Source organism: Pogona vitticeps, chromosome 3 (genome assembly GCF_051106095.1).
Source record: "Pogona vitticeps strain Pit_001003342236 chromosome 3, PviZW2.1, whole genome shotgun sequence".
NCBI lineage: Eukaryota > Metazoa > Chordata > Lepidosauria > Squamata > Agamidae > Pogona > Pogona vitticeps.
The window spans coordinates 131,649,226-131,675,958 of NC_135785.1; the positions used below are offsets into that span (position 1 = coordinate 131,649,226).

Sequence of the window (26,733 nt, forward strand, 5' to 3'; positions counted from 1 at the left end):
ATCGTGGGTTTAGTGAGCTTCTTACAATCAGGACACGATTGGGTTTGATGGAATTCCCCCAGGCAGAATAAGCATTTATCGTGCCCGTCAGAAACAGGTATTTTCTTTAGCCAAACAGTGCGCCTCTTGAATCCTGGAGGGGCCATAAAATAGGAGAAAGACGGGAAAAAGTCCTATGGAGGAAAGGGGGGCAAAAAACATGGGAAAGCGAAAAAACAGTTGTAAAGGGGAAATAAACAATCGAATACCACAGGAAGCAACTAATAATGATCTTATTATGGTAATAATGAGAGGAAATGATTAATTTGGTGGAAAAAAAATAGCTCTACTTTTCTTTATCGCTGTAGTGTTCCTAATGTCCTGACATCGCGGCGGGAAAAAAGGAACTGAGGGGAAGATTGGAGGGGCGGAGCTTGCACTCCAGGGGGAGTATCTTATTGTCAAATCTTTTTAGAAGCTCTAGAAACTTCCAAAATGTCCTGCACAGGCACATAAAAACCCATTTGTGTGCATTCACAGAGGCCACAAAGAAGAAACATATCCTATGACATTGCAAGAACTCTACAGATTTTTCTCATGAACAGGTGAACATGCGCTGTGTTCCCAATAACAAGGGAAAGAGAAAATATTGAATGTAGAAGCAAATCATTCCCCAACAATTTGTGTCACGGACTCTCTTTAGAGCTATGATGGAAGGGGGAAAGCACACTTTCGGGAAGTTAAAAGAGAATTTCTCCCAGTTATACTGTTCCTCTCCCAACTCCTATCCTGACTGCTGGGAGCAAAGTTGCTTTATTTTTCCTTTTCCAAAATACTGTGTAAAAAGGAGAAGCACAGAGTGATCTCTTAGGGATTTCGTTATTGGCTTCTTTAGAACACCATATCTTGTGGATAGGAAGGGCAGTTATGGGAACAACGGGACAGCCGTTTTCCCTTCAGTTAAGTCAGTTTCCCTCAGATTCTCTATTAGGTTAGTTTTTCAGAGAATATAGTAATAACGGCAACGTTATGCCTTGTGGTATGTTTTTTAAAAGGTTAATTTTTCTGTCAGAAAAACTGGAATGATTACGTATCTGAGGATCTCAATTTACACAGCCATAAACTGGTCTTTTGACCTAGATAAAATAAATTATCTTAAGATACTTTTAGTTGAACAACATCCTAAGAAAGTGCCTAAATGACATCTATGGCATGAAGGACAGGTTACCTACCTGTAGTTCTTCGATTGGTCCTCTATGATTCACACTCTGGATGATTCAGGTCTCGTCGGAATATTTAAGAGATTTTGCAATCAGAAAACACAAATTAGTACAAGCCCCTCCCCCCAGTACATGTACCATGGCATCAAGGATTTCCCTTCAGTTAAGTCAACCACCACTTAGAAGTAAATGTGTGGCAGTGCGGAAGCTGGGTCGGGATGCATGCATCACAGAAGACCACTCAAAGAACTAAAATTACAGGTAGGTAACCTGTCCTTCTTCTTTGTGGCCTCTGTGAATCACACTCTGGGTGATTAACAAGCTGGCTTAACCAGAGGAAGGTATCATACCAAGGTAGTAGAAAGTATAGCACGTCCAAAAGTTGCATTGGACTTCTGGCAAAAATCTAGTTGATGGTGTTTAATAAACATGGACAGCTGCAACCATGTGGCACATGTGCAAATCTCATGGAGGAGAATCTCTCAGAGAAAAGCTGTGGATGCTGCCAATGCCCTAGTAGTGTGTGGGCAAAGAGGCTGTGGCATGGGAAGGTATGCAAGCTGGTAGGCAAGTTGGACAGCAGAGGCAACCCACTTGGATATACGCTGAGAGGTGACTTGGAGACCTTTTGATGGAGGCTGGTAGCTGACAAAAACTCCAGTTGAAATCCAGAATGGTTGTGCGCAGGCTGCATATAAAGCCAGAACCCATCTTACATCCAAGATGTGAAGGATACATTCTTGAGGAGTGTATGGAGATAGGGAGAAGGATGTGAGAGGTGGAACTGGGAGACAACCTTGGGAAGGAACAAAATATCTACAGAAATCCAAAACTTGTCAGGGTGGAACTGGAGATATGGGTACTGTAGTCGGATCGCAAGGCTGCAAGCTCAGTGGCAGAGGTGATTGCCACAAGGAATGTGGTCTTAAAGGTTAGGAGATGGAGGTCCATCGATGCCAAGGGCTTAAAAGGGGCTCTTGTAAGGTGTCAAAAGACTAGTGTCAGTGAGGAGAGCATGTATCAGGGTATATGTGAGTTTAAGAAAATGCTTGCGAGTATGATGCTTGGAGAATTTTGAGGTTAGAGACTTGGTGGCTGGTGTGCCACAATGGCAGAGAGATATACTTTGAGTGATGAGAGAGAAAGTCCCATGCCTTTAAGGTGTATGAGAAAATGTAGAACAGAGAAGGGTTAATTGGCGACAATGCTGTTGAGGAAGTGAAGGATTGGATTTTTTTTTTCATTTATACATGTAGGTTCTCCTGGTTGAAGGTTTCTTTACATGATGAATAACATTAATCAAAGAGGCAGAATCCTCCATGCCGCAGGATGAAGCACTGGGAGATCTGGGTGGAGGATCTGAGTCTTGTTTTGGGTGAGGAGGTGAGGTAGACGGAAGATGGTAAACCTCAGAAGACTGCTGGCAGAGAGTGAGAAACCAAGGCTGTCATGGCCACAACAGGGCTACCAGAATGGCAGTGGGTTTGTCCTGCCGGAGATGGACAAGCACCTAGTGGAGGAGTGCGAACAGTGGAAAGAGGTATGTCAGTGTTTTGGGCTAACATCTGATGAAGGCGTCGCCAAAGGAGTTCTTGCTGACTCCTGCATGGGAACAATAGTGTTCGCATTTTTTGTTCATTCTGAATGGAAACAGGACGATTGTGGGTGTCCCCCAATGAGTGCAGAGGAACAGGAAAATCGTTTGGTCTAGTTACCATTTGTGAGTTTGGTGTTCTTTGTGGCTGAGTAAGTCTGCAAGGTTGTTGCAAGGCTGGCTCCATGGATTGCCATGAGACATATGTGGTGAGAGAGGCACCACTCCCACAGGTTGACGGCAAGATATAGGAGGCTTGGGGACTAAGTACTGCCCTGCTTGAGAAGGTAGTATATTTATGTGGTACTGTCTGTCGCTATCTGGACCACTTTGCCACAGAGGTGGTTTCTGAAGGCTTCACAGGCCTTGAGGACAACTGGTAGTTCTAGTTCATTGGTGTGAAGCGCTTTTTCTCTTTGTGACCACATGGATCTGGAGGGATTTGCATTGGACTCCCCAGCTGTTAAGGCTTGTGTCCGTAGTGACTTGTATCAGTGGAGCTGGAAGGGTTGTCCCATTGTCAGGTTTTGTTTGGAGAACAACTACAAGAGCTGAGAGGCAAGCGCTGGAGTAACATGTAAGAGGGCATGCGGCAGGTTGAGGAGTAGATTGAACAGGGCCAGAAACCATGCCTGAAGGGATCTCATCTTTAGGCAGGTGTGCAGACCTAAAGAGCTCATCGAGGCCATCATGCCACGGACATGTTGAACTGTCAATGCAGGAACAAGTGCATGAGGAGTGAAGGTGCCAAGCAGAGAGATTAAGTTGAGACATTTGTCATCTGGAGAAATGCTCTGGCTTTGTCAGTGTCCAGGTAGGTATCTATGTAATGGATATGTCTGGTAGGTAGTAGGGTAAACTTTTGCAGGTTTATTGTGAGGCCGAGATCTTGAAAGAGTGAAATGGATGTCATGCTGTGCTTTGCAGTGAGAGTGAGCTACGAGAAGCCAGTCATCAATGTACAGGAAGATTTTAATGCCCTGCAGCCTAAGGTATGCTGCTATGGGGGCATACCTGGGAGGCTGTGGCGAGTCCAATAGGAGTCCTTTGAATTGATAGGCCGGAGCCCCTAGCTGGAAGGGCAGGTAAGGCCTGTGACCTGGACTGATGGAAATGTGGAAGCAGGAGTCTTGCAAGTCAATTACTGCAAACCAGTCTTTGCTGTGGAGTAGTGGAAGATTAGACTTGTGAACCATATGAAATTTGGTGGTGGTAATGTATATGGAGGCAGCAGCAGATTTTACTTTCTTGGGCTTCATGATCACTACGGATGGTAACAGCAACCACAAAATTAAAAGACACCTGCTTCTTCAGAGGAAAGTGATGACAAACCTAGACAGCATCTTAAAAAGCAGAGACATCACCTTGGCAACAAAGGTCCGCATAGTAAAAGCTATGGTTTTTCCAGTAGCAAGTGAGAGCTGGACCATAAAGAAGGCTGGCCGCCAAAGAATTGATGCTTTTGAATTGTGATGCTGGAGGACACTCTTGAGAGTCCCCTGGACCGCAAAGAGAACAAACCTATCCATTCTGAAGGAAATCAACCCTGAGTGCCCACTGGAAGGAGAGATCCTGAAGCTGAGGCTCCAATACTCTGGCCATTTCATGAGAAGAGAAGACTCTTTGGAAAAGACTCTGATGTTGGGAAAGTGTGAAGGCCAGAGGAGAAGGGGACGACAGAGAACGAGATGGTTGGACAGTCTCATCAAAGCTACCAACATGAATTTGACCAAACTCCGGGAGGCAATGGAAGACAGGAGGGTCTGCCATGCTCTGGTCCATGGGGTCACAATGAGTTAGACACAACTTAATGACTAAACAACAACAATGTATTGATTTACGCCTCTGAGGTCGAGAATTGCGCAGGGGCCACCGTCTTTTTTGTGGACAGTGAAATAACAGTAGTAGCAAGATCTTGGCCAATTTGGTATCAAAACTGATGCTTAGGTTTATGGTTGTGTCATCTGAGTGTAGTTTTTGCCAGGTCTTGGTGTGGTAAGACTGCTGTTTGTAGTAAGAAACAGTGGTCATTTGCTTTTTTGTGTCATATTGAAACCTCTGATATGAGGTGTAGGGATGATGCCACTGTGTCCATTGTGGGTGCTGTTGGTATGTGGGGTAAACCTGGCAGTTGTTTGTTTCTTTGGTACATGATGAAGAATGTCATCTGTCTCAGCATTGGAAAGGCCATCACCATCAAAGGGGAGGTGGCATCCTCTGCGAGGCCAGTTGTCCTAAGCCAGGAGAAATTATGAAGTGTTACAGACGTGGCCATCGACTTAGATGCAGCATCGACAGTGTGGTATACTGCCAACATTTGTTCTTTAGCCATTGAGAGGCTTTCTTGCTAAAAGGTTTGTGCCAGAATCCTTTTATCATCAGGCAGTGCCTCAATCAGGGTAAACATGTTGTCCCATAAGAAGTGTTGGTAGATGCCCATAGCTTCTTAATAATTGGTGACTCTCATGCCAAAGGCAACAAAGGGATAGAGCCATCAACCAATTGAGTCTATGTGCTGACTGTCTTTGTTTGGTGGAATCAAGTTTTCTCAATGTCGAGAGTGGGATTGCAAAGCTTCAACAAAGATAGAGTTAGGAGCAGGCTATTTTTGTACAAAAATGGCAACTGGATCGTGAATGCAATAGAGGTTATCAATATGCCAGGAGACAGCATGTGATGAGGCTAGCTTAGTCCAGGATTGCTCTCCCTGATAATGGGAGTAGGACGGCTGTCAATGTTGAGTTGTTGATGCTGAAGGAGCCTCCATGGTAAGAGGTCAATATCGAGGATCATCAATGAGGTTGGCATGGAAGCAGGCTCGATATAGAGCTTGTGGAGCCTGGTGTCGATGCTGAAGGGGCTGCCAAGTTGGTAAGGGACCACATTGGATTACTGTAGAATAGATGGACAATGGTGATGTCAAGCAGGATGAACAGTCGAGGTTGTCCAGCAGCAGAGGAAAATAGCTTGTTGGCGCCGAGAAAGTGGCCGGGGCCGAGGAATATTTGTCAGATTGCTGAGGGTTTTTGGGTGGATATGAGGTGTCGGTTAAGTTCAGGCGACACTGAAGGTGCGATCGTTTCGACATTGAAGGTTCCATTGTACGAACAAAATGCTTGCATGCCGCTGATGTGCTGGGAAAGGTTGCTGGCTGATAGTATTTGGCAGGTATCTTGGTAGGGCACTGATCAGGGCAAAAGGCTTCCTTATGATGGTGCCGACAGTAAGTAGTGTCTGCACAAGAAGGCAAGCAAATGTTTTGGAAGAGTTCGTGCCTATGTTTGTGTGCCGGAGGCTGAGGCAGTAGGCTGAGAGAGGCAGAATAAGGCACAGTCTCAAGTTGTGCTGCAGTGTCATGGATGGATGAAACAGACTCAGATTACCCACTAGGGGATCCAGAGAACTGTGGAGGACTGGTCAGTGGGAAAGGAGCCAGTTGGTCGAAGCGCTGATCCCAATCAGGAGACCAGGAGGGATAAGGCAATGGCTGATGGGCTTGAGGAGCCTTGTCATCAGAGAGGGATCCAATGCAGACAAGGTCTTCAGACTCAGGAGGTGGCTATCAAGTCAGTGTGGAAATAGCCTTGGAGGCCTTTTTTCAGTGGACGAGGTCCAGCCAGTGAAGTGTGGTCAGTCAACGCCTTTCATTTGGTGAATAGAGGTTTCAATGTCAAGGCAGTTGACATCAAATGTTTGATCCTGTGAGGCCGAGTGGCAGGAGATAAGGCATCAAAGGGGTCTCTTGTTCTTCGGAATGGGAAGGGATGGCCGATGGAAATGGCCTTGTCCATGGCTCTGGTGTGAGACACAGACTTGTACGATGGTTGTGCTATAGGTTTGCCTGGCTGGAGGGATTGTTCCCCAAGTTGAAGTTTAAGCCAGGAAAGATGACTGCATAGCACCTTATGCCTGACGTTCTTACAGTGGCGGCAGGAAGAGGTTTGATGAGTCTCTCCAAGACCAAAAAGGCACTTTGCATGGCCGTCAGAAAGAGGGATATTATTATTACAGACCATGCAATATTTAGACAGGCCTGAAGAGGCCATGAACCAAAGACAGGGAGGGGGGAGGAGGGAGCTTCAGCCCAAAGGCCAAAGCAAATAGCTTGGTAAAGAAATAAGATTAAAGTAATAATAAAGGGTTTTGTTTTCTTTTATCTCTTTTTTTCAGAGAAAAAACTCATAGAATCTATGAGCGAGGCTCACAACGTGGTGGTTGGAAAGAAACTGAAGGGACAGTCTTGGCACCAAGGTACATATACTAGGGGGCTTGTACTAATAATATTTTCTGATTTCAGAAGCACTAGAACATTCCAAGAAGGCTCCAAGCATGCACGGATGACCCCGAGTGTGATTCACAGAGGTCACGAAAAAGAAATATTACACAGACAGAATTACTGCCAGTCTCAGAGAAATGGAAAAAAAACTTTGGTAACGCTAAGAAGAAACTTAAACGACGTGAACACAAATCAAAAAATCCTCCACCATATAATTTATATCCTGATTTATCTTCTCAAAAAACACTAAGACTTCTGCCCTAGAAGAACTACTGGAGGATATTCTTCAACTAGTTTCTCCTGCCATTTTGGACCCAAAAAACCCACCTGAAATAGTTCAGCCTATAGTAGGTCAGCCTAAAGACTTTCCAGCCCATGAACTGCCTCTTGTAGCAATGGTTTCATCAACAGATTCCATTGTGCAAGCTTCTACTGTTCCTCCTAATCCTCCAGCTGCCACTACAGCTTCAGCAGTCTTTATCACTCCAATTCAGATCACTTTGTTAAACAAGATTTTCCCATCTAGTGGAACTTTCTGTGGTTTCTAAATGAGACATCACTATCTCTGTTATACTGTATATTGAAATGCTACATTAAAAACTAGGCTTGACAGTTGTTGGGAAAATCCACTTTAAAATGACATTTGAATAAGGCATGTGCCTGGGAACAATCACTGAGTTCCACATGAGAGACTGCATTTTATTAAGTAAATATATATTTATCATAAAAAAATCAAATCTGAAACAGGAAAAAAGAGGGGTTACTTACCTGTAATCATGGTTTTTCGAGTGGGCCTCTGTGAATTCACACATATAGGTTAGTCTGCACCTGCGTTGATGTTCTCGGAGCATTCCAAAGCTAAAAGTAACAATTTTATGGGATGATCCCCCAAGAGGCACATGCTCCTCCCACCCAAGATTCCCCTCAGTTTCTGCAATTTGTCCGCCGGGCATTAGAGTATACTACAATAAGATACCCATGACGGACAGAGGGGAGGATGGGTGGGTTGTGTGAATTCACAGAGGTCCACTCGAAGAACCATGGTTACAGGTAAGTAACCTCTCTTTCTTCTTTGTGGCTTCTGTGAATACATACACACATATGGGTGACTGACAAGCTTCGCTTATTGGCTGGTGGGACGTCACGGTAGGAAGGATGCCCACACAGTTCTGCCAACTCCAGTACTATTGCGTGTTCCTACGTCTAGTTGGTAGTGCTCCGCAAAGGTGGATGGCATGGATCATGTTGATGTGCAGCGGATGTCGACAGATTCGATTCTACTCTGGATACAGTCAAGGTAGAAAGTGCTCTATGGAGTGATCCTAAAGCTGATTAGACAGCGACTCGTCTGACCGCTAGTAAGCAATAGATGCAGTCCAGACCATTAATCTAGAGCTCGATAGGATGAAGCTGGACTTAAGAAATGAGAAGTATGAAAGCATAAAAAGAACTTTTTATTTGTTCAGAAGCTCTGATAGTGTCCAGACAATGCTGGTAAGCATCTTGTGGAGCATGTGCTCTAGAGGAAATGAATGGTAAGATGAAGCATAGATAACCATGACAAATAGCTGACTAGGAAAGGAATGAGACATTAAAGTAGGAAAACGCTTTATCAGGAAAATTTGAATAACAGGTGGATCGGACCACACTCCGTCCACGTCTCCGGTTCGCCTGACAGATATGACAGCCACTAGGAAGGCTGTTTGAGAGTGAGTAATTTCGCATTTGAAGATAAACGGATTCGAATGGCCGAGTGAATTTAGAATGATGTATAGACCATTGTGGAGCAATGTGTTTACATGGAGGACAGGTGGTACTGAGTCCTCTGAGAAGACGTTTGGCCATAGAGTGAAACAAAAGTCCTATTGGACCAGAATCATCTGATCAATGGGCAACAGTAGCAGATATATAACATCTGAAAGGCCAAGTAGGTAGCACTTTCAAAGGAAGTTAGTAAAGTAGTTCTTTGTCTCAGTATATGTAAAAAGATTTTTTTTATTTACATATAGACATAGAGCCAATGGTCTCTGAGCTCGATCGAACACTGATGTCAAAGTGGTAATATTCTCCAGACTGTCAAGTTCACGGATGATAGATCCCAATGGTAGACTATCCCTCCCTCCAAAGTTAGGAGGTGAGGAACCAGAGGGAACTGACCTATATCTGTCTATATCAATCTGAGACAGACGAATTATTACAACCTTGGTAATCATGGAGGTATTAGGATCACGTTCTATTAGGAATGATGGTGATGGAAGACTATCTTTCGAATAAAAGGTATCGTAGGGAAGACCTATGGCAGATTCCCTGTCCACTGACATATGACGGTGTCCCTGTCCGCACCTGTGCAAGAATATATCGATGGTCAGTACTTCCCAACTGTGATAGCACCAACTTGCAATTACTTGGAATAGTGACCCTGCACGTGGTCGAACAGCAAAGGATACCAGTATAGGAGTGGTTCCAGGCCGAGTCTGGCTTGCTGTGGCACTGAAGTCGTGGAGCAATGAATTCGAGGAGATGATTGCTTCATATAGTTCTTTTCTTTTCTTTCTTTCTTCTTCTTCTTCTTCTTCTTCTTCTTCTTCTTCTTCTTTGAAAAACATACGCTGTAGTACCCGTATAGGTATACGGCTATATATTGTAGGGGAAGGTTTTTGAAACTGTCGCTTTGTACCTAATGAAAGAACCTTGTAGACAATGAAAATCGAATGGTGGAATACATATGATAAGATTTCTGAAATCAAAGATGGTACGGATGACTGTGTTCTTTCTATGTCTACAAAAATATAGCAGTAGAAGCCATTGCACAAGCCTGATGTTGGAACTTGGATCATGGCATACATGTCCAAGGGGTAAGGACCTCTTCCTGGATGATACAGAAAAAGGAGTAAGCCTAATCGTTAATAAAAAAGGAACAAAGTCATTTTTATAATGTAACCTTGAGAGAAGTGGTAACATTCTTGAATGAACCGAGTTGTCTGAGAGGCTGACAATCCAGAAACAGTTGAAAGGACTATGGATAGAACCCAGAAAAAGGACGAAAGGGCTGTTGACCTACATATCCTTTGGCTGCTTTCCATCTTGTGTGTAAAATTTATCTAGTGCCATCAGCTTAGACTTGAAGAGACTGGTACCATGCAAAGGGGAGGTATTGAAGTCTGTCCTTTGCATCCCTGATGAGCCAGTGGATCCTAACTAGATGAACATTCTATCGATGTTGAGGATGCCACAGTAGTTGACGTCCTTTGCGTGTCTAGCTGCAATCCTGTATTGCCTTGCTAGAGTCATGTGAGTAGTTATAAACTCTGTTGTAATGGATTCTAAGATAGATAGAATCTTAGACCATAATTGCCTTTGGTAGGCGCTTATCGTGACTCATGGTTGGGTACATGAAGCAGAACCGATTGAAGGGAATAAGTCTCCCTGTCAAGTATATTGATGTTTCCGTATTATTATTAGTAGGGTTCCAGGAAACCATTTCTTACTTTGAAGAAGTTTGTTCTACAATGATAAAAGTGGAACTGGTGTCACCCTAAATTTTATATATCATTTCCACGTACCTGGCACGTGTAATACATGCGTCCCCCAATCTCCAAATAGGTCTGGAAAAGGGGGTTCCTCCACTCACAACGAACAGGATGCGGTCACCTGAGAAGTGAACTGTGCATCTGCAAAGAGCACAGTTAGGTGACAGAAGATGATAACGGATCACATCATGTTGGAGAGAGATTAATTGGAGGAGTGAGTTCCGAGATTATGCTCATAATTGGCAGGTGTTAAATTCGAAGCCGGGATCGATCGATCATAATGGGCTTCGACCTGAGATGCATTGAAATCTGGGAAGCATCTATTCCTGTCGAAGTGCTAATATGATAAAGAAAATAAGAACAAAATCTTCTCCAAGTTGAGGTCGATCCTAATGGGCCTCAACTTAAAATGTGTCAGCATATGGGAATCATCCTTCAATGCCAAAATGTAAATTTGGTGGAAAAACGGGAACTTCAGGCGAACCGTGTCTAGTCCAATTAGAATAGGCTGTGAGAGGCATTGTCCCATGCCGAAGCGTTGATGTTCCAATGGAAGGTGGAAATATTTATCTTGTCCATGTCAAGCCCGGTCCTAATGGGCTTGGCAGAGAAAGGAACCAGTAAATGAGTAGCATTGTTTCATGCTAAAGTATTGGCATGTCAGAGAAAAGAAAGATTCAGCCTCTCTATGTGAAGCCTGATCAAATGGACTTCGACGTCAGGCCACCTGGCGCAAGGGAAGGATTTTTCCATGCTGAACTGTTGAAATGCTGGGGAAAAAACTGAAGCATTCAGCTTGCCTATGTCGAGCCCGATAAAGGTAGGTTGTGACATGAGATGAATCGGCAGAGGAGAAGTATAGATCTATGCCGAAGTGTAGTTTGTCAATGTGAAGCCCGACCAGAGTGGGCTTTGATAAGAGATGGACCGGCATAGGAGAAGTATAGCTCCATGCCGAAGTGTAGTTTGTCTATGTCGAGCCCGACCAGAGTAGGCGTTGATATGAGATGGACTGGCATACGAGAAATATAGCTCCATACTGAAGTGTAGTTTGTCCGTGTCGAGCCCGACCAAAATGGGCTCTGGTATGAGGTGGATCGACATATGAGGAATATTGCTCCATGCTGAAGTGTAGTTTGATCATGTCAAGTCTGACCAGAATGGGCTTTGATACGAGATAAACCGACATATGAGAAGTATTGTTCCATGCCGAAGTGTATCTTGTCCATGTAGAGCCCAGCCAGAATGGGCTTTGATACGAGATGGACCAGCATAGGAGAAGTATTGTTCCATGCCGAAATATAGTTTGCCCATGTCGAACTCGACCAGAGTGGGTATTGATATGAGATGGACCATCATTTGAGAAATATAGCTTCATGCCGAAGTGTAGATTGTTGATGCCGAACCCAACCAGAATGGGTTTTGATATGAGATAGAGCAGCATATGAGAAATATAGCTCCATGCCAAAGTGTAGTTTTTCGACGTCGAGCCGTACCTGAATGGGATTTAACATGAGATGGACAAGCATATGAGAATATAGCTCGATACCGACATTTAGTTTGTCCATGTCGAGCCTGACCAGAATGGACTTTGACATGAGATGGACCGGCCTATTAGAATATAGCTCGATGCCGAAGCGTAGTTTGTCCATGTCAAGTCCGATCAGAATGGACTTTGACATGAGATGGACTGGCATATGAGAATATAGCTCGATGCTGAAGCTTAGTTGGTCCATGCCGAGCTCGACTGATGCCGAATAGGTGATATGCTGGGGACAAACGTGAGTGCTTAGTTCGTTGAGCCCAATGTGGTGTGGGACGCCTCTTTTCCTCCTTGTTTCTCATTGAAAGAAGAGCCTCGAGCCCGAGAATGTGGACTGTTAAATCACACTGGCCATGTGACCACGGAAAGATTGTCCTCGGACAAACGCTGGCTCTATGGCTTGAAGAGCGGGATGAGCGCCGCCCCCTAGAGTCGGACACGACTGGACAAAAATTGTCAAGGGGAACCTTTACCTTTACCTTAATATAGGACTACAATGGGCCATGGCCGGACTGGACGGTAGCACAGTCACTGAATGGCTAGTTGGAAGAGAGAGGCTACCGGGTGATCTCGGAGTCTGTGCAGGCAGAGCATGCATATTCTCTCCTTCAGAGGCAATTCACCAGTCAATGATTCACCAGTCTCTCTCGATGATTTCTCATATAGAGGCTCAATTTCTTTCCTCTTCTCATGCGATAGAGGAAGAGCCTCGAGCTCCAACTTCAGACATCAAATGCCCACCCTCATGTAGGGCTACAATGGCCATGGCCAGACTGGACGGAAGCGCAGTCAATAATGGCCAGTTGGAGGAGAGAGGTTACCGGACGATTGTGGAGTTTGTGCAGAGAGAGCTGGCACATCCTCATTTCAGAGGAAAATTTCCATTGATAACTCCTGTGTTGATGCAGACTTGATTATAAAAACTACGTGGCATTGTTGGGTCCCGTTCCAGATCAAGGGGATAGCTTTGTGAGAGGAACGGGGCTGTCACTCAGTCTATTTCTCTGGTGGCTAGATAGCTGAAATAGGCGAAAATGCGAGGTAAAAAGCAAAGTCTTAAAGGTGACTCCGCGCGGCTATATCTATCTGGGTAAAACGTCTCTAATCCAGGCAGAAAAACATTAATGTGCCTGGGAGTCAAAAGGGGCTAGAAAAGGCGGGAAAACTCAAAAGAAATAAATCAGTTGAAATAAAAACAAAAAACACCTCACGGGGGATCGTTGATTAAATAACTGAAAAGGGAAGGTTCCAATTTTGAGGGAAACGTTAAATAAGCTAAGGGAAAAACCCTGTGGAAATAGCTCTATTTCTCCGTAGAACTTTACAGCACGGCAAAAAAAGGAACTGAGGGGAATCTTGGGTGGGAGGAGCATGTGCCTCTTGGGGGCTCATCGCATAAAATTGTTACTTTGAGCTTTGGAATGCTCTGAGAACGTCAGCGCAGGCGCAGACTAACCCATATGTGTGTATTCACAGAGGCCACAAAGAAGACTTGGCTTCTCACCATAACTATGGTTCTTTCAGTGGTGAGGTATATATCCACATAAAGGGGATTTGTGCCTGCACAAACACTACTTTGGAATGTTCCAGAGCCTCAAATACAAAAGTGTCTTCGCAAGCAGGCCCCCACTCACCTCTATCTCAGTTGTCTGCTGCAAGATATAAGAGCAAAACAAGAGAAGAGGTGGGCAGATTGTGTGGATATATGGGTCACTACTCAAAGAACCATAGTTATGGTGAGTAACCAAGTCTTCTTTTTCGTGGTGTCCATGTATGCAAGTTTGGGCACAAAAGTACTGGGAAAAGAAGCCATACAATAGGTGATGAGAGAGCACACTTAATATGCCTCCTTTTCTCAACAAGGTGCAGATTTCTTCCTGAAGGATGAGGAAGGGTGGGGTATGGATGGAAAAGTAGAAAACGCTGTCACATATATGTGGGTTATGATGTTGAGGTCCCACATGTCCAAAGTAATGGTGCCCCAGGTGTTGAGAAATGGTACTAAGCATATGTCCACAGCGAGGAGTAAAGGACAGAGAAAGATGCAAGCATTGAGCTCAGGCTGCACTAGATCAAAACTATAGTTTAGGTTTTCTCTCCGCCTTCTTGGTGAAAGTTGCTAGTTTATACTTAGCAGAGGAAGAGACACGGTTGAAAGGGTGTTGGGTAGATCAATTTGATGCTCTGGACTGCTCAGATGACAATATGTAGGTAGTGTAAGGAGGAGAGTATTTCCATTCAAAACAGGAGCGTTGGGGCATGGAACTATGTATTTATGCCTGTCTTTGACTGTTTTCCTTTTGTAGAGGTTCTGCATTAAGTTTTATTGTTGAAGAGGCAATCCATGTCAAGGGGAGGTCGTCTATGAGGGACTTGGGATCCCAAGGAGACCAGCTGAGTAAACCCAAGCATGTTCGCAGAGGGAAATACTTGCTGTCATGCTTTTTGCCATGCAATCCAATATATGGAGGGCAGAGTGGATCTGCTGCCCTGCAAGAACATAGGCCTCTTGTTGAAAGGAGATGGAAAGTGTCTGGTTATCCAGGGACAAAGCAGCAATAACAGCATGGAATTTCCCCAAATGAAATGATGGTACATGACCATCATAGTGTGATAATAGGCTGTGTGCATGTGGAACACTGCAGAGGAGGAAATCTTGAAGGCTAATAAATCCACTAGCTGCAAAGGGAAAAGGGGAGAAGAGCGCCTTTAACGAAATCCTCTCTCATTAAACTCTACATTAAAAAGAATTGCAGGAAAAGGGGAAAGAAGGTAAAAAAGGCAAAGACGTTGAAAAAGATGCAGGTAAGAACGATAGAGGCTCTGTAGTAGTTCTTTACGTGCTGTTGCAACCACAGACAAAAACAGAGGATAATGGGGATGCACTTCCACAGTATACACAAAGACACTTTAGTTTTTAAGGATCTGGAACTTTTTAGAGCCCTGTTTACAGAGAAGCAAACTCTTTTTATGTGCATTCAGAAGCAGGACAGTTTCCAGTGTGTATGTTTCCAGACCCTGCTGGAGGCCAGCCAGAATCTGTGCATATTCCACGGCCTGTCCCAAAAATTTCTGCCACAAAGGCTATTCTTCCTATAGTTAGAGGAAGCACTGTTTTATTTGCTAAAGAGCTCTGTTGCCTTATAAGTCACTATAATCCTTTGTGGACTGATATGGACTGGTTGCTTCAAAGTGTTCTTATGCTTCTGACAACCACAATATTCTCCAACAAGCCCACTAAAGAGGTCAAGATCAGCCCAGCAAATTAGGGCAGTATGTAAAACTTTACTAGCACATGTAAATTGGTCTAAGAACAAGACTGTAAGCCAAAGGGAGATGAAATCTCAAATCAAATTTTTAGCAATACAGTCGTGCCTCACTTTACGATTGCCCCGTATAACGACAAATCCGCTTAACAATGCCTTTTTGCGATCCCAAAATGATGCTTCCTATGGGCAAAATCCGCTGTACGATGATCGGTTCCCTGCTTCGGGAACTGATTCTTCGCATTACGACAATCAGCGAAGAGTTGATCATCGGGTTCCAAACTGGCCACCAGGTGAAGAAAATGGCCCCCTGCTGGTTTCTAGGACGGATTCCTCACTAGACAGCCACTGAAAATGGCCGCCGTATGGAGGAGCTTCGCTGGACGGTGAGTTTTTAGCCCACTGGAATGCATTAACTGGGTTTTTATTTTTGCTTTACGATATTTTTGCTCTACAGCGATTTCGCTGGAACGAATTATCATCGTTAAGCGAGGCACCACTATATATGCAACATTTGAAGCAGTATTCTAGAAATGACACTGAGACACATTATTAGGCATCCTTCAGTCTCGAGAGACTATGGTAACATGCTCTGTATGGAGGACTTGGAACAGTGCCTAGTGTGGCTGAGAAGGCCAATTCAAGAGTGACAATCCCTTTCCGTGTTGTTTCGACACTGTATGCATAGCTGGAGTGTCCTCTCCAGAGCACGAAGCCTGGGTAAAATAATATGGAGGATAGGCTGTTACCCAAGCAGCAAATCCCCCCTCTCCACATTGCTGAAATAGTCCAATGGAAAGGGAAGAGCCAATACAACTGGTTCCAACGACGTCACAGGATTTGCCAGAACGAACAAACTGCCTCCGGGACTCCGGCTCCGGATTTTTCCTCGAGGTTAACTCGTGAAGCCTTTTCCATCAGTGGATATAGCCACAAGGCAGTGGAGGTTTGAAATCGGAGTTTTCCTTCTCTTAGATGGGCTGCCTTCCAAGGCTGATGAGCCCCACCTACCCGGCATTTATAACAATACATAGCTTTTAATGATCCACAGGCAAAGATTTTGCTGCAGTCTATACAGCATGCTTTTCTTCTGAAATTCTTTTGTATACTGCAGCTGATAATGTGTATCTACGATATCATCTCAAGTGCCTTTTTTACCATCTTGCATTTTTTTCTCTATATATGAAAAAAATCTTCATTGTAAAATCTTGACCATCACTTTTACTGCATGGGAAGTCAATCCGATTGCGTAGTTACTGCGCTCTTTGGCATCTCCTTTCTTAGGGATTGGAACGTATATGGAAAACTCCAATCCATGGAGACTGTTTTGTTTCCCACATTTTTGGTACATTCTCCATAGGGTTTTGAAAGATTCAATCTCTTTATCTTGTAATAGTTGTATTGATATCCAAAATGGTATTTTTCCAAGTACTTTAAGAGTGACTTTCCCTTCACTTTCTAAAATTTCAAGTTCTTTCGCACAGGATTCTTCTTTGAAGGACTCTATCATCTATGCATCTTTTCTGTACAGTTCTTGAGTACATTTTTTCATCTTCTCTTTATAGCATCTTGGTGAGATAATATATTCTCCTGTAGATCTTTAAGCATCCCTAGTCCTGGTATAAATTTCTCTTTAATTTCTTGGGAAAGATAATTTATGGAAAAGATATCTTGTTTTTTCTTCCCTTTTAATTTTTTCTTCTGTTTCTTTGCATCAATTACTGTAACAGTTCTCTTTCTCTCTGTGTTATAGTCAATGAAACTCCAAGGTAAAAGTGAAACCAAAAATCAAAAACAAGGATTGTTTGGCATAGAGTTTGAAGAGCAGGAAAGAGACAATGGAAAAGTGGTCCTCTTGGACCAGATAGGCAGGGTATAAATTAAATAAATAAATAAATAAATAAAGACAACTCAAAGTAAAAGCTGGAAAAAAGTACTGAGGGACGAATAAAATAGAATCTGATCGTTTGGTGTAAGCACCACTCTACTAATTACCAATACAACTGCAAAGGTTTCCCAGAGCCAAAGAAGCTGCCATTTTGTAGAACAGCTACTTTTGCTCTGTCTGCAAGGATAGAAGTGAATCTTTGCAATCTGTGGTTATATTTTAACTTTTGAAGGGAATTAGCTGCTGCCAATGACTGAGCGTGACCCCTTTTTGGTTCATTTCTAGTGTACTTTTTAAAATATGTTCTCATCAATATGCTTCATCTTAATTTATATCACATGTCCCATTGTTTTCCAAAAATGCAATGATTCTTATATTGGGAAATAATCTTTATGTTGGGATATAACCTTCATATTTTGCAAATACATGTTCTATCTAAAGGTTCCAGATCCCATTAAAACTATTTTCTTTCAATAATCCTTTTTTAACTTTCCATTCACAATTTATTGTTAATACCTAGATTCCACATCTCATTATACTATTCTTACAACATCAATTGATTATTTTACCAATTCTTTACAAATATCAATGCAGCTACTGTTAACATAATAGCAATTAGTTCCATTTTTTCTCCTATCTAATTGACTGTTGCCAAATATATTTAACAGTGCTAACACTGGACATCTTTGCATATCTGTCCCTAGAATTTCTTTAACCACATTAAATATAATCATCCATTCCTTCTGTCTTTCTTCACATGTCCACATATGACAATATGTTCCCTTTTCTTTCGTATATCTCCAACATACAGTATATAGATGATATCTCTTTGTTCAATGTATTCAATTTCATTGCTGTTAAATATCATATCCATAATTTCTTCTTCAGGTTATCTGGAAAAACTGACACATTTCATGGAATTATGTAGAGCCATGTTAATAACAGAAGGCTAGCTTTTATCACTGCGTAATTCCACCACATGTGTCAATAGGGAAATCTTTGGACTCAATATTTTCTTGGATTTCTTCCAACATTGCAAAATATTATTGAAAATCTATGTTTTTAATAATATCCGTTAAGTTTTCCTAATTTACATGGAAGATAACCTCAGAAGGTCCAATATTAAAATAATGAATTTCCAATTGCAACATAGACAAGATCTCAAAAAGAGGTTATAGCTTGGGTTAATTCCATAATGGGCACATAACATTTGCTTGAAACAGACATAGAAAGAGCACATTTTATGGGTAACACAAAAAGTCTCAGAACAAGACCAGTGGTGGTGAATTTTTTGAATTACACAAAAAAAGAACAATTCATCAGAGTAATTAAACAAAAACAAGACCAGCTAGTCTATCGGGACAATAAGATACAGATTTTCCAGGATTTATGCAATGAATCTGTGAAATGGAGATCTATGAAGCCTGTGACAGCAGTTTTGAAACGGATAATTTAACCAGATGAGTTTTAGAAAAGAAAAAAAATAAAAACAATGGTTTTATCATTAGACATATTTAACGCTTTTGATTGTGTTGAATGGCCAACATTAAAACTTCTTATAAGGGGTTGGGGATTTGGCAAAAAATTTAGAGGGGTTATAGATCAATTATATTCAGATAATACTTCAGAAGTAATAGTTAATGATGGTTTAATGGAACTGATTTTTCTAGACAAAAGGTACAAGACAAGGCTGTCCACTTTCACCAATATTGTTTTGTATGGTTAGAGAATTATTAGCTAATGCAATAAGAAATGATGAATTAATTAAAGGATTAGGAAAAATGATACAATTAAGATTAATTTGTTTGCTGACGATTCATTGTTGACTATTAAAAACCAATCAGAGAGTGTGGACAATATTAAAAAGCACATAGAAAAATTTGGGGAAATAACAGGATTAATTATTAATTGGCAAAAAATCACAAATAATGTTTAATCATAATATACAGGAACAAGAAATGTTTGTTAATAAATATAGTTTTAAAATGTGTAATCATATTAAATATTTAGGTGTAAATAGTCAAAACGACTCAAAAATTAAAGGAGAAAAATTTTAATAAATTAAAAATTATATTAAAGATATACAGCAAGAGTATTCTAAATTGAAATTATCATGGTTTGGGAGAAGTGCTATAATTAAAATACTTTAATGAAAGATACTTTAATGTAGTAAAGAGAAGTACAGTGGTGCCTCGTATAATGAGTGCCCCGTTTAATGACGAATTCGCATAAAGATGGCATTTTTGCCATCGCTTTTGCGATCGCATACCGATGTTGCCTATGGGGGAAAATCGCTTTGCGATGTTTTCCCCATAGGCACCATTTTCCCCCAGCTGAGCGGCGGGAGCCTCCCAACGAGCACTCCCGCCGCTCAGCTGGGGGGAAATGCCTGCGGTACCCTCAGAAGGACCGTTCCGAAGGGTCCTTTGGAGGCCACCGCCAGGATTCCCCTTTGGAGGGGGCATTTTCCCCGAGCTGAGCCCCGCTGCTCAGCTGGGGGAAAATGCCGGCGGTAGCCTCGGAAGGACCCTTCCGATGGGTCCTTCCGAGCATTCGTACCCCCTAACCTCCCACCCTCCCCCCGCGGCTTGGATCTGAGCCGTGGCAGCAACCCCAGCCATGGCTGGAGTAGCCGCCGCAGCTCGGATCCAAGCCGTAAGGGGAGGGGAGAGAGTGGGGGGTCCGGATCCCTTTCAGGCATCCCGGGCTCGATCCCACCCGCCGCCGGTTACCCATGGCTTGGGTAACCGGCGGCGGGTGGGATCCAAGCCCAGGATGCCTGAAAGGCATCCAGCCCCCCCACCCTCCCCTCGCGGCTTGGATCCGAGCCGCGGCGGCTACCCCAGCCATGGCCGGACTCTAGGGAGTCCGGCCATGGCTGGGGTTGCCGCCACGGGTCGGATCCAGGCATCTGGACCCCCCACGCTCCCCCCGCGGCTTGGATCCGAGCCGCAGCGGCTACCCCAGCCATGGCCGGACTCTAGGGAGTCCGGCCATGGCTGGGGTTGCCGCCGTGGCTCGGATCCGGGCATCCAGACCCCCCACCCACCCCCCGCGGCTTGGATCCTGGAACGGATTAACGTTGCTATGCGGGGCACCACTGTACAATAAATCAGATGAAAACCCCCTTTTTAAGAAATATTTTAAATATATGGAATAAATATATTTATTCCATAAATAAATGTATTTCCCCAATGGGGGAAATACCTGATTGTCCTGTGAAGATCCTCCATAGGGCGGGCATTTTCCGATGCCTGTAAAGCGAAAATAGGTCAGCAAAACAGCGGGGAGCCATTTTGCGAACTGCTAATCAGCTGTTTTTAGATTGTCGTTAAACGAAAAATTGCTTCCCGAAGCAGGGAATTAATCGTTGAGAAGTGAAAACCCCCATTGAATTGTTTTGCGATCGCTATAGCGATCGCAAAAAACTCATCATTAAGCAATTTCCTCGTCAAGTGGGGTAATCATCAAGCGAGGCACCACTGTATACAATTTTGGAAAGGAAATCTGTAATAAAAATTGTTCAATGGGGTCCCGTGGGTATGGGGTGCACATTAGTATGTAGTTTAAAACAGCACTATTATTTGTATATTTGTATTTTTCTTGTTGTAATTGTTTTTGTTTTAAAATTAATTTTTAAAAAGTAAAAAAAAGCAGTAGAGTTCATTACTATTTCCATTTGCAAAACAGTCTATCTCCAGCACTCCATGCAAAATGAGGAGGTAACAGGGTGGGCATGTTTTCTACACATAAGCTCCGGCATTATCTAATAAACTAAATTATGAAACATATGGACTTTGGATGCACATAAACATATGTAAATAATTTATAGTAGAACTTGTCATAGAACACTATAGCTCTTATTAATGGTTCATTTAATCAAGTTTTAATTTCAGTTCAGCAAACCTTTGGGCAGCATCATAATAATATGGGGATTATTTAGCAACAAGTGAATCAGCAGCACAGATTAAGTACACCAATAGCCAATAGCATCACAATGTTTTGTCCTTTCTGAGCTACTATATGTCAGTAATTGGTCTCATAAATGAGATCAAAAACCATGAAACAGGAAAATCCAGGCTTCCTTCACTCCCGACTGAAGTGAACTGCTTGAGTCAAACACAGTTCCGGGACATGAACTCTTGGAAAACCTGTATTTAAGTCTGTTTCGATTTTACTAAAAAGAAACCACTTAATACCGTATCTTTACTGTTCAATGACTCAATTTTGGTAATGTAAGGCCAAATTCAGTATCTATAGGGAAACTGTTCTGTTCAAAGGACTAGAAAGGCCAGTTATTAAACAACATGAGTTTATTTAAGTGAACAAAGAAAACATTTCTCTACAGTTTCATTTCTAAGCAACAGCATAACGTTTCAGCACCTTCTATAAAAATTAACGATTGAACAAAACAAAATCTAAACTATAAACTAAGGAAAACAAACGATATTCTTACGCAGTCCATATTGTTAAATCAGGTTCCTTCGTCTGGATCAAAGATATTCAACGCCATGTTTTCAAATACCCAAAACTCTCTTCTTCCCTTCTCTCTCTCTCAGAGTTCCTTTTTCCAACCTCTTGTAAATTTCTCCAACCTGCCCCTTCCCGACATATTCGACCAATCACGAAGGAAAGAATTAGCATAGGGTACGCCCTACTTTCCCACCAACACCAAAGAATTGTTTATAATTCAGGTTAGAGATATTTTGACTCTGCTGTGTTTTTCTCTCCAGCTGCAGCGATAAGGTTGGCAACATGAAGCTGAAAATAACTACTAGTAATTTTCCAGAACTTAGCCTGTGTCAGACTCAAAATGGATTTCTCTATGGTTAAAACATGACTACATAACCCATCTCTAATTAGAAAAGTACACTTCATCACACTATAAAACAAAAATTCCATCATTTACTATGATCACAGCAAAAACAACAGCCTTTTTCTTCTATAGAGAAATCCAGTTCTACTATTTCTTAGATCCTAATGCATAAATATAAGACTCACAAGATCATATTAGTAGGATATTATGTCATTTGAAGAATATAGAATATACACCATAGATAAACTGAGGCACACAGGAAAAAATTAAAAACACCTGAAACACAAATTTAGAACATTACTAACACAGAGATATAATCAGTAATTGGAGTATAAAATATGGCACCCTGTAATATCGTCACTCATTTGTGTAATAAAGGAAATTCTAATATACAAACACTGTTTGGGCAGTTGTAGATCTTTTTAAAAAGTAAAAAAGTAAAAGCTTGAATTACCTGATAGGGTTACTGGTCAAAGATACACGAAGGGATTCTAAGCAACTGACAAGTTTTTCATCAGCTGTTCCAGCTTTCAATTCGTATACGAATTCCTGCGGTGAAATCTGTTTGTGGTTTTTGAGATATCCCTGAAAGGCAGAATCACTTACTGCAGAGCTATACACCTAGAAAAGATCCCAGCCCCTTCTGATCTTCAGTCAAAGCAGGAAATCCACAGTTAAAGTACCGTTGACCATCTAATCTGTATTTAAACACCTACAGTGAAGACAAGCCCACCCACCCACAGCAGTCCATTTCATTTTCAAAAAATTCCTACTTTAATAGATTTCTTCTAATTTTCAAGTACTGTATCTAGGTTGTTGTAATTCAACACCATTACTTTGGGTTTTAACCTTCAGAGCTTCATAAAATATTTATGCGATGTCATCTTCATATCACAAACAACTGAATCTGACTATTAATTATTGTTCAGCAGAGCAAATCATTATTGCATAAAGGGATTCTAAAAGCGTGGGTACCCCAAACAAAAAATTATAACTTAGAACCTGCACTTTGGATTAGCATCAAATTTGGCAGAGGAGTAGCAGACAATCTCCTCTTGTTCTGTGCCAAACTTGGGGTGTTTCCGCATAGGGTTTTTAAGTTACAATTTTTTACAATTAAAACTAGAGATGAGGGTATTCATATTCATATATGAATATCCCCAAAGAGGTGGCATTAATGAGGGTCCAGCCCCATGGGGCCGGACGGTCCACTCACCGATCTGATGCAATTCTACAAATGGCTCTGCAGCATACAAACCGATCGCCACTCTTTGACCTTGCAGCGAGAATTGTCCTCCTGCCTTCTGCCAGGAGCGGCAAGTGGATTGTGCACTGTGGGGCCATTTGTAGAATCGCGCCATCTGCATCCACATCGGATCAGTGAGTGGACCATCCAGCCCTATGGAGCTGGACCTTCATTAATGCCACCTGTGCAGGGATATTTGTATCCATATGCAAACTGTCAGGATTTGTTCCTTTAAGTGAACAAGGGGTTAAATTTCATATTGTAGTGAAAATGCAAAGTCATGCCTGTAATGTCAGGTCAATGGATGACTGATAGCATACAGATGGGACAAGCTTAGGTAATGCTTGTTAAACATGTTCAGCTGCCATGTCTGCAGTTATAGGCTGCTCTCACTATTTAAGCAAGTGTGTGAGAACAGGACTTTGCCACTCAGTTGTGAGTCTTGTGGTTATTATGTGAATGTTATGTTGCTCTGAGATATCTATGCCAATGTATATATTGCCATGTTTATATGTCTGACCAAGTCTAATATAAGCCTTATTAGCACTCTCTCCGTGCACTTTCTTATACGCCCGCTTATTAAGGGGATGATTTGAAGCTACCACATAGAGACTCTGTGTAACTTGTTATCTTGGGTTCCAAGGTTTGTTTTCCCTAACAGAGTGCTCTTGGAAGCTTTCATTATCCAAATCTGACTCCAAACTTCAAGACAGGCAAATACCATATCAAGCCTTTGAAGTTGAACACTCCCATCTCTAATTAAAACCTTGTTCTCCCCATGCAGAAACAACCTTTATGTCTGCACATTTAAAACAGCTCAAATAAATTGGAAAGTCCAATCTTGCTTATCTTGATAAAGAATGGTTAGTCCGAGCTGCTTTTTTATTTAAAAGGAAACCAGGCTACAGAGGATGAAGTACTGACTCTGAAAGAAGCCCCTCCAAGGGATAAAAACTTTGTGACTTTCTTCTAAAACTGCCTTACCACAAATATTCCAAACAAAATAAGAAAGATTATTCAAGCTTTTGAGCCTGGAAGGGAGATCAAAACGTTTGACTCTGCCAATCAAGACAAAATTAAATGACTTAAAGGAAAACTTTTAAACTCTTTCCTAGCCAAACAGATTTAAAAGGGATTCTGTGTCCATTGTAAAAATATTTTGAAAGATATTTTTAAAAGAATAGAGTATAAATATTCAGAAGCTCATTTAAACTGTACATTATTGAGGGTTTTGCTTTGTGGCTGTTTCTGTGATTGTTGATCTGCAGCAATCTCTTTAGATAAAATGTTATAGCATGGTACAGGTTTGCAAGGAAGACCAATGGCTTTGACAAAGACTACAGCCAAAGGAGGGGCTCTAGGTTTCCTAGGAAAGTTCATAGACTAAACTAAATGAACTGCAAGAGTAAAAAAATTGGGTTTAAAGAAAGGAATGATGTGGCAATCGAAAGGGGCTGCTCTGACTTACAAGGCCAGCTTGATGGGCAAGGGACTGTGAAACTTTTTTTATATTTCTCTTTCCTTCTAAGGCTACATGTCTAGCCTTCTTTACCATTATAAGCTTCAAGAAACAACCCTCGCTCTCGCTCTCTCCTTCTCCTTCCCATTATTACCCTTTTCCAAAGGATGCAGGCAAGAACTAAAAGCAACTATCTCTCTCCTTCCCTTGCTGCTTATTCTCCTGAGCTGCTCTTTGCAAGATTTCTTCCCTGCTTCTTCACTCCCCCCTCCTCCCTCCCATGTGCCTTCTATCTTTTCATCCTCTGCAGCTTTGTAGAGGAAAGAGTGCTTGTTTTTGTTGGAAACTGTTCGTAAGAGTTTTTTCCCTTGTTTTGTCTCTACTGCTTCTTAGCTGAGATTTAGGAATCATTTTAACTGGAAAATTAGTTGACAATTTGAATTTTTGAACCTGCCAATCAGGACACTGCTGTCAACTAGGATAATAACTTTTGAACACCTTCCTACCTAAAAGCACTCTTTGGGATTCATGCTTACCTAGTGATTCTGTGTTTGGCTGTAGAGAACAATCAAAAATTAACAGAATATTTTATTTACTTAATTCTTTTTTATTTACCATATATACTCGAGTATAAACCAACCCGAATACAATTCAAGGCACCCAATTTTACCACAAAGAACTGGGAAAACTTATTGACTCGAGTATAAGCTGAGGGCACAAAATACAGCCCCTTCATGGATTGCTACCTTGTCGTGGCGAAGGGGCTTGAGTAACTCAGAGAAGCTATGGGCTATGCCGTGCAGGGACACCCAAGACGGACAGGACATAGTGAAGAGTTCCGACTAAACGCAATCCACCTGGAGTAGGAAATGGCAATGCCACTCCAGTATCTTTTCCAAGAACGCCCCATGATCAGAAACAAAAGGCTAAAAGATATGACGCTGGAAGATGGGACCCTCAGGTCGGAAGGCGTCCAACATGCTACTGAGGAAGAGCAGAGGACAAGTATAAGTAGCTCCAGAGCTAATGAAGTGGTTGGGCCAAAGCCAAAAGGACGCTCACCTGTGGACGTGCCTGGAAGTGAAAGGAAAGTCCAATGCTGCAAAGAAAAATACTGCATAGGAACCTGGAATGTAAGATCTATGAACGTTGGGAAGCTGGAGGTGGTCAAACAGGAGATGGCAAGAATAAACATCGATATCCTGGGCATCAGCGAACTAAAATGGACAGGAATGGGCGAATTCAACTCAGATGATTATCATATCTACTATTGTGGGCAAGAATCCCGTAGAAGGAATGGAGTAGCCTTCATAGTCAACAAAAGAGTGGGGAAAGCTGTAATGGGATACAATCTCAAAAATGATAGAATGATGTCAATACGAATCCAAGGCAGACCTTTCAACATCACAATAATCCAAGTTTATGCACCAACTACTATTGCTGAGGAGACTGAAATTGAACAATTTTATGAAGATTTACAACACCAAAGAAAGATGTTCTTCTCATTCTAGGTGACTGGAATGCTAAAGCAGGGAGCCAAGAGATAAAAGGTATAACAGGGAAGTTTGGCCTTGGAGTTCAGAACGAAGCAGGGCAAAGGCTAATAGAGTTTTGTCAAGAGAACAAGCTGGTCATCACAAACACTCTTTTCCAACAACACAAGAGGCGACTCTATACATGGAAATCACCAGATGGGCAATATCGAAATCAGATTGATTATATTCTCTGCAGCCAAAGATGGAGAAGCTCTATACAGTCAGCAAAAACAAGACCTGGAGCTGATTGTGGCTCTGATCATCAGCTTCTCATAGCAAAATTCAAGCTTAAACTGAAGAGAGTAGGAAAAACCACTAGGCTCCTCAGGTATAATGTAAACCAAATCCCTTATGAATACACAGTGGAAATAAAGAACAGAT

At 42.2% G+C, this 26,733-nt stretch overlaps 1 protein-coding gene across 6 annotated transcripts in view; it reads right to left on the bottom strand.

The window, feature by feature from the left end:
• The window catches only part of LOC110078403 (protein diaphanous homolog 3), a 355,467-nt gene that overhangs the window by 293,827 nt on the left and 34,907 nt on the right, over positions 1-26,733 (bottom strand). For 4 of the 6 annotated variants that reach the window (XR_013543712.1, XM_078390739.1, XM_078390740.1 and 1 more), the window contains exon 5: positions 22,567-22,697. Coding sequence is in view for 3 of the 6 variants with exons in the window: in XM_078390739.1 (XP_078246865.1) it covers positions 22,567-22,697 (131 nt within the window). In the remaining 3 variants the exon portion in view is untranslated. Of the gene's footprint in view, positions 1-1,211; positions 19,580-21,752; positions 22,289-22,566; positions 22,698-26,733 lie in introns of those variants that run through there. The other 2 variants (XM_078390743.1, XM_078390742.1) reach the window with 2 other exon arrangements.